Genomic DNA, 16,922 nt, shown 5'->3' with positions numbered 1-16,922 from the left:
CCCTCCTCTCCTCTCCTCTCCTTTCCTTTCCTTTCCTTTCCTTTCCTTTCCTTTCCTTTCCTCCTTCTTTCTTTCACTCTTTCTTTCTTTCCTTCTAATTTCTTCAGTGGTCCATTGTTTGTTTAGCATGTTATGTCTATTTATTTGCCCATTTCTAATTTTTTATTACTGTTGTTCTTTCCAGTTTTATTCTGCTGAATCCATAAAAATACAGATGATTTTTTTACTTCATTGTTATTATTATAGTTGAAGATTTTGTGATCTAACATATGCTCTGTTTTAGAGACTGTTGCAGTGTATGATGAAAAGAGTGTGTATTCTGCAGCTCTTGGCCAAATGTTTTTTAAATGTGTGTCGAGTCCATTCAGCTTTGGCTAGTTTTGCAGTATGTCACATTTATTAGTTGGCTGGTTAGATTGATTCAAAAATGTTTTAATTTTTAAAGTGTTTTTTTTTTTTTTTTTGGAGGAATTGTTTTCCTGGAAGTACAAGAAGCCTGTGTCTTCTGTTTCTAGACTGAGTTTTGGGAAATAAGACCAACAATGAGTTAGTTAGAAGGTGCCAGAAAAGATCACTTATTTCCATGATTGCTCTAGGAGGTAGTGCCTGAGAAACTTACTCAGACTTTGAGTCATTTTATTTTAGATCCCTTTAAAAATATTAATGCCTAGAGAAATGGGACTTGTCATAACATTCTGGTTTGAACTCACCATGTTCTCTTCATCTGCCTGCAGGTCCAGGATACAGAGGCTGAAACTCTGACTGGTTTTTTGAATGGCATTGAGTGGATTCTTGAAGAAGTAGAATCTAAGCGTGCAAAATGAAGTTCTTTCGGGACCATGGGAAGCCGCAGGTCGTGGTGTATGTGTTTCCTGTCCCTCCTGTCACTGCCCCTCTGGAGGAGGCCTTTCTACTGGACAGCTACCACAGCTGGGTTTCTGACACTTTACCATGAATGAGTTGCAAGTTTCAGTCCTACTACTTTTCCACAAAATGAACTCTCACATTTTTGATAATTTTATATTTTCTGTCTTTTTTTTAAATATTAAATTCTGCAAAACAAAATTTTGTGGTTCTTTAATTTCTCATATTCTCTCTTTTTTGCTATCAAGGTTGCCCAATAGGAATAGTAAGCCTGTTTAGCAGCCATAGGATCTCTTCAGGGCCCCACTAACTGCTTATTGGAAAGACGTTTCAAATCATTCTCAACAGAGACACTAATTATGAAATTTTCACTAGAATTGCAGTAATGTAATGACTACAACATCTGTTCTCTTTCGAAAGAATAGAAAGAATATTATGTTTATGTTGTATCTGATATTCTTTCAGTGAAAATTAGGGTTTTTTGTGAAAGTTGTCATGTTTGAATCATTTTGAACAAGGAAATACTAAATTCTGTTTCATACTTATACATGATAAAGATTTACATGTGTAAAGCTACCTCAGCAATTGCTTGCACTGCAGAGGAAATCACCTAGCACCTTACTGGAACTGGGGGATTTAAAAATTATTGTGAAAGGAATATAAATACTGTTGTATGATTTATATGTTTATATTTACGTGTACTTAAATATGTTTGTTTTGTGGAGAAAGTGACCACAGACTTTCTAAATATTCAGGGGATTGCCATTTCCGTTTTGACCAGGTCCATGGACTTCATCTAGTGAAGGTAGAGCTCATAGAGTTCACAGCTGCACTGAATCTCCTAAGTCAGGAAAGGAGGGTTAACCTGTATAGGATGATTTGTCTTGAGAAAAATGATTATCCATGATTCCGTTGATCTCATGAATAGGTTAAATTCCCTCATGAAAGTAGCTTCCAAATTGGCTTTTAAAGATCCCATTTTGTTCCTACCTCTTAATGTGATGTACAAGGGATTAAATTCACCAGGTACTCCAGAAAGAACAGATTGTATTAAAATCATAGTCATGGTATTGTTCTTGGTTTTAGTTGAAGAAATAGAGAAACAGAGAAGTATGGAAATCTATTAACAATCAAATCCCATATGATGCTGTCAAGAGACAAGGAAACTGCAAATCCCTTCCCCTAAGTTAAAAGAATTATGAGTTACAACATAGCAGAAATCTTTCAATCCTGATAGTGGAAAGAATGCACCATTCTTTTGTTGAAAGAGCTTGCCTTTAATCACACAACGCTAGTAGCTATTACAATCTGCCAGCATTGCAAGAAGACAATATAATTTCTTATCACAATTTATATTGAGCAGATTTCTTAATATTTCACATGCAGTGAAAGAGACCTTCCCTTATACAAATAAGACTTCATATCCTATAAGGACTTTGATGAATAATTTTTTCTTTAAATAGCCCATCTTTACAATAAAACTTAAAAAGTATTTTTTATGACAATTTTACCTTTTTTATTAGATATTTTCTTTATTTACATTTCAAATGTTATCCCCTTTCTTGGTTTCCCCTCTGCTGAAGAGTTATTGTGTATTTTAAAGCAGGTTGAACATGTTTCAGAGACTTATTTAACCCATTGCCTTAGTGGGAAGGTTTTACGTGAAAACCAGAGTATGTCTAATGAATAAATAAAAGAACATAGTATCTAAAATAAGATATTTCTTCTTGGGAATGTGTTGGTTGTACTTTTCAAGCAATTTTTTCCATATCATATAAATTGCTCATGTTATTGGCATAAGGTTGTACATAGCATTCATTACCTTTTCTAAAAATTGTACAACACAGTAATCAGTATGCTCCCAATTCTATGGTTAGTGTAGCAGTATTAGATATCTGTAACTGAAGTGAAAACTTCTGGGATCTTGGAAAGTCAGTTATGTCAAATTATGTTTTGCTGGGGTATTCAGGTGAAAGGATGTTTTGTCAACGCAGACATGTGAAAGCATGTTAAGAAGGAAAATAAATATAGTCCAACAGATGATGGGCAATGCTGGATGGTATTGGTGTGCCTTGCTATTTCTTACTGGTTACTGTTTGTAAGTGACTGCATAGAAAGAAATGCACCCAAAACCTTCTGGGGATGTTCTGGTGGCTTTTTGCCACTTCTGTGGACTCCTGATTGCCAGAGAGAAGTATACGTTTCTGGATATGTCAGCTGATACAGATTCACATGGATATTTTACTAAGAGAACTCAACATGGTATCTTGCTGAGATAAGACCCTCGGGAGTGCCGAAGATCCTCTGGGTCCCTTTGTCTGCGTGGAATGGGTCTCTGGTCACAGGTGGGCAAGGAGTTGGCAGGAATTGAATGACAGACAGATGAGCACAGGAGATTGTGTAGAATCTGAATGTAATTTGTCAAATCGAGCATCAAACTTTTTATACAGAAGAAAATAGGGAAGTTAGGTGACACATCAGCAAGGTACAAATGAGGTTACCGGATGCTTAGTGACTCTTACACTAAACAGAGGAATGTAAACACAAAGACTGGCAGGAACTGAGACAAAGTCAGCTCTATCTAAGGTCAGCCATATTCTTAGAAGCTAGGTGTGAGGTCTTTACACTCCTAGGGCAAGGGCTTTCACAACCAAGTCATGGTTCTAATTAGGGAGTTCCGCTCTAGCCAACCATATCATGAATAATGCAATACTCTAAAACCACAGCCAGATCTACTTCCTAAACCATTGTAAATTCCTGTATATGGGAGCAACTTGGCTTTTATTCTAAGTGATAGTGTAATACCAGAGGCAATTCTGAATGCCACTGAATAGGCAACATTCTTACTGAATTCCAAGCCCATGGTCAGCTCAAGGACTTTCTAGGATGTTGGAACACTGTCAAAGGCTTATCTATGTCAGAATTCAATCTTAAAAGGCACTTATAATAAGATAATACTAAAAGAGAGCATGTGGATCCATACACCAGACTAACTCGGGGATAGGGTATGAATATATGGGTTACTGAGAATACCAAAGCTCCAGGAGGTGAGTTTCCGTGAAACTCTTTGCCTCGTGAGCACTTCCAGGCCTCTCGGCCTGCCAAGTAAACTTCACTGGAGTGTGAGTATCACGGGAGTACATGTGATGTTTAGAGGGGCTATAAATAGGACTCAGTGGACAGTGACAGACATGGGAGAGGCTTGCATAGCTAGCTTTGCAATGCTTCATTGGTCACACATCTTTGTTTGGCTGAGAGAGGTACAGCACAGAACTACTCCTGGCAGCCCTGTTGGTCCTGGTCACTCCTGATGACTTGTGCCAATTGGGCTTTCTGCTGGGTTGTGCTACTGAACTTGACTGGTGGTATCCCCCCAATTGGAGATTAAAATCTCCCCCAAGGAACTCTTCTGAACAACATACAACAAAGCCTCCATGCTTCTTCTGGACTGACCTGCAGTTGCTGACTCCTGATTTGTGTGAGCTGAACTGTTGATTTCCTGACAATGCAGATTGGATTTGCTCCAAAGAACTACTTCCAAACAGGTCCACTCCCCCGTATCGTAATAACCTTTCTTTCCCAATACCTCTGGTGGGTGATGGGCTAGAAGGAAGATTAAAGCATTTAAGAACCCTTATTAAAGTAGGTTTTAGAAAATCTAAATCTACAGGTAACTATTAAGATAATCATCATGAGATTATTCTCATCGTCTCAGGAAGAAATGCTGCCATTAGTTATTGATGCCCTAGATGAACTTCTCCCCTCACACCTTTTTCGTTTCTCCTACATTTTTCTACTGCATCTGTTAACTTTTAAGAACCCCAGTAATATTGTTCTGCTATTTTTTATTACCATAGTATTTCTACCTGCCATCCTGTCCACCTTTTATTTGAGGCTACATTTCCCATCTATTTCATATGCCTCATTTTAAAGGACACTTCAAAAAAGAATATTAAACTTTGAACTATGTAATTTCTGTATTTTCTTTTTGAAGCAAGCTCACCCATGGTCCCCTTTTCATGATCCAGCTGCAGAGAAGGGTCATCTTTCTAGTTTCTTGATGGGCCCAGCTCATTTGGAGCTGAGACTCCTGTTTGTTTATGTGTGGCTCATATTGGCTTATGTCTCTTCTTTCCTTTTATGCAAGTCCCTAGCATCCAGCAGTCAAGGAACTGATTGCTTTGATTCCTTCAGCTAGAGAGACCTTTGTTGCCTGTGTGTTTCCGTTTTTCTGCTTTGTGTCTTTTTGGAGGATTCCCCAAACCTAAGCCTTTGAGAAGTTCCTGGGTGTTTTGTTTTGTTTTGTTTTGCTTCCCCCGCCCCTTCCTCTTAGCAGAATTCCTTTGCAGGGAGAGTTGTTAGGCAGAGTGATTAGTGTCCCTACTTTATGTCTTTTATTTGCAACCAACCCACTAGGCTCATCTTCTTGTCACCAGAAGAGACAGTACTATTTTTATTCTCTTCCCAGGAGGAGGGAGGGTGGAGGGAGGGGGGAAGAAGTGGTGGTGGGTGGGTGTTCCTACCTGCTTCTAGGCTAAAATTGCATCCACTTATATACAAATACACTATTGGCCCCAAAGAAAGCAGATTGGGTTTTAGTCACATAAGAACTCATGTGATTTAGTCTTCTTTGCATCTATTGTTCTTCTGGCTTAAAGTAAAGAGGTGTTCTTATTGCTTTGTTTTCTGTCTTACATTTCACCAACTGCTCTTCAATGGGTTAAGAGAAAATCATGTTTTTTTTTTTTAAAGATTTATTTATTTATTACATGTAAGTACACTGTAGCTGTCTTCAGACACTCCAGAAGAGGGCACCAGATCTCGTTACGGATGGTTGTGAGCCACCATGTGGTTGCTGGGATTAGAACTCTGGACCTTCGGAAGAGCAGTCGGGTGCTCTTACCCACTGAGCCATCTCACCAGCCCCGAAAATCATGTTTTTATTCCTTTTGTCTTGTTGATACAGTGATGTCTCGTGACCTTCTTTGTCCTAGTTGAGCTTCTTTCTAGATTTTATAGTCTCTTAGGCACCATGTGATGAAAATTTCAAGACTCATTTATTAAAGCATTTCCTAATGTGGTGTCTACGTACAGTAGCTTCACTATGATTATTTAATTAGTGAGCACAATTATATCTTGTGAAACATTTTCCTGTACTCTCATTTTCCCCTATAATTATCATTATTTCATATTTACTGCACAGTGTGATGATCCTTCTGTCTTTCTCTCTCTGTGATGGGACTTATGTCACCTTTACAACCCTGACCTTCAGAATTAGTACTAAGCAGGTTTGCATAATATATGGGCTAAGATCGTTGCTAAAGCCTCAAGAAATTATTTTGTTGCTTTTCCCACTTCACTCTGTACTTAGAGTCTCTGCATAAGTAGCTGTTAGTGACAGATAGCGTCGTCATTGCCTGCATAGACATTTAAATCAGTTTGGAGCGGTGCATTAGTTACTCTTGGTTGCTGCAATGAAACACCGGAACCAACACCATGACGAAAGTGTTTATTTTGCCTCAGAGTTCTAGAGACAGTTCCCTAATGGCAGGGGAGGCATGCCGACAGGTGGCCAGAGTAGGAACCCTAGAAATCACATCTTCAACCATACCCAGAAATAAGAGACAGTGAACTGGAAATGGGACAGGGCCGTAGACCCTCAAAGCCCATCTGCACTGATGCGCTTCCTCCTCAAACATCTATCACCTCCTTAAACAGCATCAGTAACTGAGGAGTGGTTGAGGGCTCTAACAAGTGTACCTATATGGAACATTGCCTGTTCTATCCACCAAGGGTGCGGCCACAACTTAAAGTCCTGGTTGTGTACTCTTGGGCAAATTTCTTTGCTTCTATGTTTCCAATTTTCTTCAATATAAAGTCAACAAAAACAGTTACAGCATCTACTCATATGGTTCTCAAGAGATTCAAAAAATAAGCATTTTGAAGTACTTAAGACAGTGCCTGATGTGAAAAGTTCTCTAAAAGAGTTTGCTTAGTGTTTGTGACATTCAGGTGATTAGAATACTGCTGTTATCAAATGTTATTTCTTTGCTCACTAGAAAACTCGGCTATACAAATTCTATTCACTTTAAGAGACAAGATTAGATGAACTCATCTGGGAGATTTTCAGTGTCTTCTCATTAGAATATCATAAATATTTTAATTAGAGCAAAATTTGCTAGCTAAATATTTAATTTTTAAAGCATGATTTACTGTATCAATCTCGTATTGAAGTACATTGAAGAATTGCCTTCTAATAACTATCTTTTTGCTTGTGCTTTTCTGTGTATCTTGGTTGAAGAAAATACAAAAGTGTTGAGTCTAATTTAACTTACTAATCCAACTTCTATACTTCTCTGAAATATCTTTAATAGAAAAATGCCCATAGCATTACATTTAATACTGGCCATAGAATTCTTACCCTATCACTCTTGGTTCTAAGAACCAATGCTACAGACCGAGGATGATCTGTTTTTGTCTTACCTTATTTTGACATAAGAAGTGCATAAACTCCTTATGCCACCATTATCAGAAGACTGTTCTTAAATTCTGAAAAATATCCCTCTACTATCCCTAGACTTCCAGAAAGTGGAACTGTTACTATATACAGATGAGAGAATCAGTGACTAGAAAAAAGGCTCTTCCAATGCAACTTGTTAACAATTATGATAATATTGGGATCTTCTGTAGCTGACTTACGAAGACGGTGTCTGTGTTATTAAGTGAATATCCATAACCACTCATTTTAGTAAATTAGGCCCTTCAGATTTATGAAGTAAAATTTTGGTCTTGTTTAATATTTTTAAATTTGAAATTTTCCTCATGAAAAAAATCATTAATGAAATTAGTAGACTCTTATTTATATGTTTAGGGTGAGCCTTTCTGAATTGAAATATTTAAAATGAATATGTTAGGTATAGTATAGTAGGCTTTAGTTTTGTTTTGTAAGTCAATTTACAATTTTTAAAAGGGTTGGTTATGTCTGTTTTTATTTGTCTGTAAAATTAGCACATACTATTTTATTATATTTACTGTTTTATATATGCTGCCATTGCCTTTCTGTTAATCTGTGTTCAAGGTTAACTTATTTCCCATTGTGTTATAACATCTATTTATGTTGCAAACAGACATGTATAATAAAATTCATAAAATAGTGTGTCTTTTTATGTTTTCCATGTTTGTACTGTTCTTGCGATTATTTTTTTGTTATTGTTCTTTTTGTTATATTCTTGATCTGGCCTGTGTTATCTTAAATATGTTCCAACTTAGTCATCAGTTCTGAGGTAATAGTTTATCTTTGGTCCCAGAGTTCGGTAAAGTCTCATTTCATATTATTTTGTGTTTTTTCAAATTTCTAGTTTAACTTTGAATTAAATATTTTTTTCACACTCTTTAAATCCCTGCAAATGCTTGGTTAAGGATATTTCATTTGATTGCCTAAATTGTTTTGCAATAATTCTCCTCATCTGAAGCGTTTTGCTCTTCACTTGATATTTTTGATTACTGTAACTTATGTGAATGCAGGGTTTTTAGTTTCCTTTCATTTGAGTACCTAGTACTTTTCTAGGCTAGCAGTAAGAGGCAAAAAGGGAGGAACTACCTTTCTTAGCTCTCTGGCGCCCTCTTCTGTTTCTCTGTTGCTGCGCAGGTTTTGGATATTCTTTATCTATGTGTGGTTTTGTTAATATCTTATTTGTTTGATTATTTATGTATGTGTTTATTCAAGGCAGAGTCTCATTGTACAACCTTCTGGCTGGCCTGCACTTTAACTCGTGGCCATCCTGCGTCAGCACCCACACTACTAGCATTTCAGCACTCACAATCAAGGTAAACAAGTAGGAGGATAGGGGTCTGTGTATCTTGGTTTCAGTTTTCTTCGTTTGTGGAAATTTTATTTCTGACATTTACATTTTCTCTCCCTGTTGCTTCCCCTAAACCTTCTCAGTTCAAGTCCTCACGTTTTGCATAATAGGTACAGCTCCCATCTCTGCCAGCAGTGTAGCCCTCTTCTACAGGAAGATGATTAAATCCCACTCTGTCACACTGATGTCGTTTTTTGCAAGCAGTCTGTATCTGGCTCCCGAGTCCGGATATTTGCTTTCCTCATTTCATGTGACCTGTTCCACAAGTCGGGCTAATCTACACAGGTTGTTGCCAGCTTTGTCCATCTTTAAATCCTCGTATGGCATATTCAGATGTGTGAAGGCCCTTAAGATGATCACATCACGCTGTAGAATATTAATTTTACTTTCTGAGAACTTGTTATACAAGGCACCCTCTTTTGAGCTGTGAGTCTTTGCCTTTTAATTTCTGCATATTAATCATAGAAATAATAAAGAGGAAGACAATATTTTTTGTTTTGTATTTTTGATTTGTTTGTTTTGTTTTTTGAGACAGGTCTCCCTGTATAGTTCCAGCTGTCCTAGAACTCATCATGTAGACCAGGTTGGTCTGGAACTTAAGAGATCTGCCTGCCTCTGACTCCCAAGTGCTAGGATTAAAGGTGTGCCCCACCACATCTGGCCAAAATTTTCTTTTAAAACAAGCACAGTTTTCCAGTCATAAAAACAAATCATTTTTCCCCCTTTGGAACAGCCATCCATACAGACCCTTTGCTCATGACTGGTAAGATGGAATTTCCGGTTACTACGGGCAGAGCAAGAAGGAGATAGCTCAGTGCTGCCCAGCCAAGGCAGCCTGGAGAGTTCAGAGACCTCAGCCCGGGAGGAGCAGGGACTCTTGACTCTAATGGAGGAAGAGATTTCAGAATGCTTCAATATGAAGCAAAGTTGGAGTCTGTTCAGAAAAGATTTTTAACCCGTATTGAGGCACAGGAATCAGGAGGGGGATTCTGAGGAACGGTATAGTACCTCTAAGGACAAGTATAGACTTCTCAAGGGAATCATACATAAGTGTCTTAACAATAGACATATGTAGACTATGGGCATCTTTTGTCTAAAGGGTTGTCAAAGAACTTCCTTCCCCTCCCACACTCCTTTCCCAGTTGGGATGAATGAGATCATATGGTGACTCCATAGGTCACAGAGTCTGAAACAATCTGTTCTATGCTAAAGAGTTAAGACATACCTTTAGACGAGAAATGAAGTTCATGACCTTATTTGTGTGATTCTCAGACGGTTGGAGGAGACAGAGGAGAAAGAATGAGGTTAGACTCGGAGCATATATATGTTTAGACCTCAAACATGCTTCATTGCTCTTTTAACACTTTTATTGAAATATCTAGATTTGATTTTTTATGATTTTAGCATTAAATCAATTATTATTTGCATACACACACACACACACACACACACACTCACGTCTGTGTGGGTGCATGATGTGTGTGAATATGGGTCCGAACACACCATAGGGTGCATTGTGGAGGTTAACTTTGGGGAATTGACTCTCCCCTTCCAGGATGGGATCTGTGGATTCAACTCATGTAATGAGAGTTGTGTCTCTCACCTCCCAGGTCTCTGGTGCATTCTCGGGGGGTGGGGGGGCAACCTCCTATTTCCTGAGGTTGCCTGTATACATTCTTTCTGCTGGCTCTCAGGGCTTCAGTCCTTTTCCCTCACCCAATACCAGATTAGGTTTCCCTCTCTCCCCCATTCCCCATGCTCCAACCTGTCCACTTTCCCTCCCAGGTCCTTCCCTCCCTCCCCACTTGTGATTGCTTTCTTCTCTCTTCCAAGTGGGACTGGGGGACTGAGGTGTCCTCCCTTGGGTTCTTCATCTTGTTGAGCTTTTTGAGTTCTGTGGACTGTATTTTGGGTATTCTGTACCATTATTATTATTAATCCACTTTAAAGAGAATTTTTCCCTGGCCAGAGATTGTCTTCACTTGGAATTTACATATGATGGATTGAGTGACGTTGGCCACCATAGGCTCATATGCTTGAGAATGTGCTCTCTAGTTGGTGGAAGTGTTGAGAAGGATCAGAAGGTGTGGCCTTGTTGGAGGAGGTGTGTCACCTTTGGTGGGCTTCAGGCTTCAAGACATTTTTCTTTTCTGCTGTGTTTTTTTTTTTCTTCCTTATTTTAGAATCAAGATGTGAGCTCTCTCTGTTCCCTCCAGCACACTTTTGCTCTGCTTTAATGGGCTCTGCCTGAAACTGTAACCCCAATTAAATGCTTTCTTTTATAGGCTGCCTTGGCAACAGAAAAAGAAACTAAGGCTCTAGGGCTGCAGAATGCATGAAACAAGGAGTCCTGCTTCTTGCTGCTGCGGCAATGGCCTTTGTAAGCAATGATGCAACACATCCCATGGTTGCTGAAATTGTAACACGGGGCACAGTGTGCTTTGGGCAGGAAGAAGGAGATGTGGGGAAATTGTGTGAGGAGTGGAAGTTGAGAAAAGGGAGTGGAAATAACATGGATAAGAATTTTCTTACCTACTTCATTATTTTGTCAAAAGAACATGAGGCTGAAGCTAAACAGTACATTTTCTGAAGGTGGCTTCCCTATAGTAGTCTCCATACGGTCTCACATTTTTATCTAAGAACAAAGAAATAATCCTGCAACTCCAGCTGTAGAAATAAATATCAACTTAAGCCTAGAGGAGAAAATGGAGCTTTAAAATCCACTAGTCAGCATGAGACCATAAGAACATTGAAAAAAAAGTCTGTATTGCTCTTACCTCCTCATGAATTGGAATAGTACAGAAACCTCTTGATAGATAATACCCAGTTTTTTTAGTTTACCCATACATCATAGTATCTCTTTAAACACTGGAGAAACCATACACATCACTGTGAGATTCATTATGATGAAGTGATGTGTCTGTGTTTATTCTGACAGTGCTAAATACACTATTCTCCAGGCACCAGAACACAACATGTCAGTAAGCTCCACAATAATTTTATCCTTAATATTTATGTACACCGAGACCTCAGGTTTGTGGCTCTACAGAAACAGGGACCAGGGTAACTAAATAAAATTAAACTCAAAGCCATCCATGTGTGTACGGCCCACTGTTAGGTAGCTAATGATATTAGCAGGCTTGGATCATCAGGGACGAGCCACTCCCTCAAAATAAGAATGTGTACATTTATGCCACCCACACATGAACCAAAGAAGTGCAGCTCCTACTAGACTGAAAGCTGTGAAGTGGTAAGGAAGTAAGTGGTTGTGTTTATTAACTGCCATATCTCCAACACATTCCTGCTGTGTAAACTACCAGTACTTGCTTTTCAGTAGAAAATAATCTAATGGTGTGTTGATAATTATTGTTAGTTTAGACATGACATTGATGAATATTTCCATGTTATTTAAAAATATTATAGACGAACACCTAGTAGAGCAAGTAAGCTCACAGCCTATGAGACATCTTACGCACAGAGGAGGGAGGGAAGTGGCACACATGTGTTTGTAAAAGTACAGCAAAAGGCCTAAAAACAAGCAATTTCTTCGTATTTGGGAGAGTCAGTGGTGGTGTCCTTAATTCAGGTAACTATTGTTGACACTGAGGTGGATGCAGGCATCCTTGCTTCTCAAGAGGTTACCAGCAAACTGATAGCACCTGCATCTAACAGATCAGAAACTGCTGGCTGCAGGTAACACCCCTTGCACTCATTTGCTAACTCCTCCTTCTTATGCTCAACAGGTCCCTGTAACCAGTCCTGAAAGGATGATGTGTCCCAGAAAGATCAACACAGGGCAAGAGTGAATGCACCTAGAAGCACCATGCAATGCAGAACCCAGACACCAGTGTACCTCCATCTTTCTGGCACCTTGTGAAAATTTACTTTACAGAATGAGAGCATTCTTGTTACAACCCCTACTACAATGGCATTCTGGGGCTGAGGGTTCACAGAGATCTGTTCCAGGAACTATCTGTCAGGTAGAAAATTAAATATTAACAGACTTGGAGTCCTTTGGGGATGGAGCACTCCCTCATAACCAACAGCTTGTAAAAGCAAGAACTGAAGCTTCAGACTCTGTGGCTGAGTGATGGAGTTTCCTTGACCCACCATCTTTACTGAAGCAAACCAGGATACTGATGAGGGAGATCATTTTATTCAATCGACGGGTTGGGAAAATGTAGCAGATACATTCTGTTTCAAATAAAAGTATTTTCTATTTTCCAGAGGTGAAAGATCTCAGAAGTTGCATGGGCCGAGTGAAATATTCTTGCATTCAGCAGAGTTTTTTGTCCTTAGGCATTTTGTTTGACCAACAGACCTGTTGGCTTCTTTCATTTCCTTGAAAATCAACATCAAACCCTATCTTCTTTGTCCCTGTAAACACCGTTGGCTTTGCAAGTAAAAACCAGTGATGGATGAAGAGAGGGGAGATATTACAAGTGCCTCCTTAGCATTAGGAACATCACCCAGAAGGACTGTTACAGATCCAGTCAGGGCCAACTTCTTGACATGGCAACAGGACATCATCTACAGTGTTTACATGGCCAAGTTACGAAAAGAAGTAGAATGCTTTTGTGTTCAAAATAATAGCTATTTGTAACCACATTAATAGCTATCTGTAGCCACAAGGGGGCTGCAAGCAGGCTGTGGACCTCAGGCTGGGGTGAAGAAGCTGGAGGTAGCAGGGCATAGGTTACATTGCATATTGAAGCTCATCAAGAGAAGGTTGTGGATTTTTGCTGAAGCCTGGCTGTTTTTGTTTGTTTTTGTATCTGCAGATAGATAGATAGATAGATAGATAGATAGATAGATAGATAGATAGATAAACTAAATCTACTTTGTTTCATGATTTTTGTTCAAAAGAATGAAATCTCAGGGCTGGGTAGAGACATGACTTTTAGAACTGCCTGAAAGGTCACTGTTTAACTGAACAGGAACATGACATTGTCCCCTCCCCTGAAAGTCAGTTCAGTCCTAAAGGGTGTGTCCATCGTGTAAAAAGAAAAATGCCTCTCATGGAAACCCATTTTCTCTAGTAATGTTAGAAATAGTGTAAAGACCACCAAAAATATAGGTTGGTACAAGGACCCCTTTGGCCACTGTCCTCTCTCAGCCTTGAGCGCACCTGACTCTCTGATAAACTTTCCCCCTTCCCTACACTATAGTCTCTATATCTCATTTACATTCTTTGATACAGATCTTAAGGACCAGGAGGCAAGTTGAGTCCAGAGGGTTATCTTTGTGATCTGATTTAGAAAATGACACCCTAAATAAAAGACCTTTCACTCAGGATTTAATCTTCATGTGTTATGTAGAAGATGTTCTTGAAATATTGATCCGACCTTTGTTAAAATAATTTTTAAAACCTGATTTTCTTCCCAGTCCTGTTCCTGTAACAATGACTCTGAGGCTAATTAGTTATTATTTATTAAGTGCCTAGGCCATAAACTTTGGCTCATTCCCTGGCTTGTAACTTATTTAATGCATTAAATAGTAGACGATTCTATGTCTACTACTTGGTTCGTTACCTCTTCAGTACCGGCCCACTTCTTCCTTAGTTTCTCCTCAGTATGTCCCTGATGTTTTATGTTTGTCTTCTTGGTCTGTCTCTCATTTCACCTTCCTCGTCTTTCCCAGAGTCTCTTTTTTATCACTTACTATTTCCCAGAATCCTCTTGCTGCCAGTGTCCCACCTCCTATTTCCTGCCTCAGCATATTGGTCATCACCTTTCTTACTGAGAGGTGATGTTTATAAGAGATTCTCTCTACAGATCCTGGTAGAAATTTATGAGGTTTTAATTCTGATATGGTCTTTACTTTTTTTTTAAAATAAATTTTCATATATATTTTAAACTGTTGCATTTCTCACCTTAGACTCCATTTAGCTGTCACTCTCTCTTAAACATTCTAGTTAGCTCCTCTAAGAAATTTATTTTCTCCAGTTCTCACTCAGCTATTGTAGCTGGATATTAAATTTTTTTGTCTTAGGGTTGGAGGGTTTGCTCAGAAGTTAGGACTGCCTGCTCTTCCAGAGGACCTGGACTGGAACCCAGCACCTCACAACCATGACATCCAGCTCCAGGGATCCAACACTCTCTTCAGCAGGCATGAATGTGGTGCACAGGCACGTGTGCAGCACTCAGTGGGCACGGATGTGGTGAACAGGCACATGTGCAAGCAAAACACTTATAAACTTAAAAAAAAAAAAGGTTTGTCTTAAAGTCCTAGCAAAACTTGATTATTTATTCTTGTTTTTTTAATCATCTATGTGATTTGACCCATATAGCCAAATCATCTTATCAGTCTTTACTGTTGTTAGAGAACGTATCACCTCATGTTTCATACAGATTTCCTTGCAAAAATTTTGACATATATGCTTTGAGTCTTTAATCAAACAATTTTTTTTAATTAGGTTGATTTCCAGGTTTTATGTTCCATTTCCAGAAGAGGAAACAAGCACTATGTTTTTTTCTTCACCTTTGGGTAACTGGATGAGAAAACAAAGATTTTTCTGTTTTCTGGCAAGTTAACTTCTGTGTTTCTTTGGAGTAAGGTAATTTTTTTCTTCCTAAGGTGGCTAAGTTAATTTAGACTTGTTGACTTTGGCTAAGTTCTTTACTCTTTAACATTTTCTTTTAATCTTAATTTGGCCGTCCACTGTGCTTCTGGTCATAGAATTTTGGGTCCAGGGTGTAAAGTCCTCTTGACGCTTTCTCTCGGAACCCTTGTCCTGCTGATGAGTGAGTTCATCACTCATCCTAAGCAGGTGCCAACATTTATTTTTATAAAAGACAGCAAACAATTGTGGTTGTAGACATGACAGTCTTTTTCTTAACTCCTCAGTTCTGCTATTGTGAAATATGAAACCCATAGATGATTCATGAATATGAGGAAGTATATGCAATAAAAGTGTGAGAGACCACAATGTTTGGATTTGGTGTTCAAGTCTTAGTTTAATGACCAATGCTCTTAAGATATGTTGTTTAGTTGATATGAATCTGCATAATTGTCATTAGGCAACATTTAGTCATATCTTTTAATCTTATCTTCCTGTTCTTAGTATCTATCACGCCTAGTTCTTAAATACTATGAAAATATATAGTTTAACTAATGGTGTGCTAGAAATATCACCTCCTGAGAGGACAGAGTATAATAGTTTTTGGCAACATCTGTGGTTGAATTTTAAACTATTGCCAGTGCATTACTGAATGCAAAATTAGAAATGGGTGGATGTAAAGGTTTTCTGAACCAAAGGTTACTGCAGCAGGTTCACAGATGTCCTTGGTTCTTGGTTACTATATATCTCTATAACCAGAACTTTAAACCATTGGGGGTGGTATTATCCAGTGATAATGAAACTATACCATGCTCTCTCTCTCTCTCTCTCTCTCTCTCTCTCTCTCTCTCTCTCTCTCTCTCTCTCTCTCTCTCTCTCTCTCTCTCTCTCTCTCTCTGTGTGTGTGTGTGTGTGTGTGTCTCCCCATGTGTGCCTTTCATCAAGTTTATCTTTTCTTATTGATAAGGATTGTAGGTATATAAAAATAGTAATAATAGCTTTCACAAGTCTTTCTAGCTTCAAACCCACCACCACAGCCTTCTATTTACCAAGTTATAAAATATTACAATAATATGAGTACTAAATACTTACTAATAAGTGCCTGGGAAGGTTCAGAAAAAGACTCCAGTATACATTCATGATAACATTTAGAGGAATTAGGGATTTTGTTGAATAACCATGGAGATTATAGCTTTCTTGTGTAATTATTTTTTCACATTCCAGAATAAAAACAGGGAAAAAAACCCCAGGATTAAAATTTTCTCCTACTCTTAACTACTTGGAAGCGAACACCCCAGCTCTATGGCTATTCCAGGGATGAGAACACAGTATCTATAACAACTCAGGAGACCATGTATATATGTCGTCTACTACTTCACTGTTTTTTTTGTTGTTGTTGTTGTTTTTGTTTTTGTTTTGTTTTGTTTTTGCCAATTTAGGATTAGGGTGTCCATATTTTTAAAAAATTGAAATCAATGTTGGTTTGCAAATGCAGACAGAAATTAGGTAACTCCAGAAAAGTTTTATAGGAAAGCAAGTGTGCAAAAATTGTCACCAGCAGAACTAGATTGGAAATATAGAACTTCACCAATCATAGTAACAAAATCTAATCTGAACAGTCTGAGGTACAAATTTCA

At 38.5% G+C, this 16,922-nt stretch overlaps 1 protein-coding gene across 1 annotated transcript in view; it reads left to right on the top strand.

Annotated features, from left to right (window-relative positions):
* Positions 1-1,065, top strand: part of Fbxo4 (F-box protein 4) — a 14,243-nt gene extending 13,178 nt beyond the window's left edge. The window contains exon 7 of the mRNA XM_021183531.2: positions 735-1,065. Coding sequence (XP_021039190.1) covers positions 735-824 — 90 coding nt within the window. The 3' untranslated portion in view covers positions 825-1,065. The remainder of the gene's footprint in view (positions 1-734) is intronic.
* Positions 1,066-16,922: the final 15,857 nt, after the last annotated feature.

The sequence above is a fragment of the Mus caroli genome, chromosome 15 (genome assembly GCF_900094665.2).
Source record: "Mus caroli chromosome 15, CAROLI_EIJ_v1.1, whole genome shotgun sequence".
NCBI classification, from domain to species: domain Eukaryota; kingdom Metazoa; phylum Chordata; class Mammalia; order Rodentia; family Muridae; genus Mus; species Mus caroli.
This window is presented reverse-complemented; position numbering and strand designations above follow the sequence as displayed.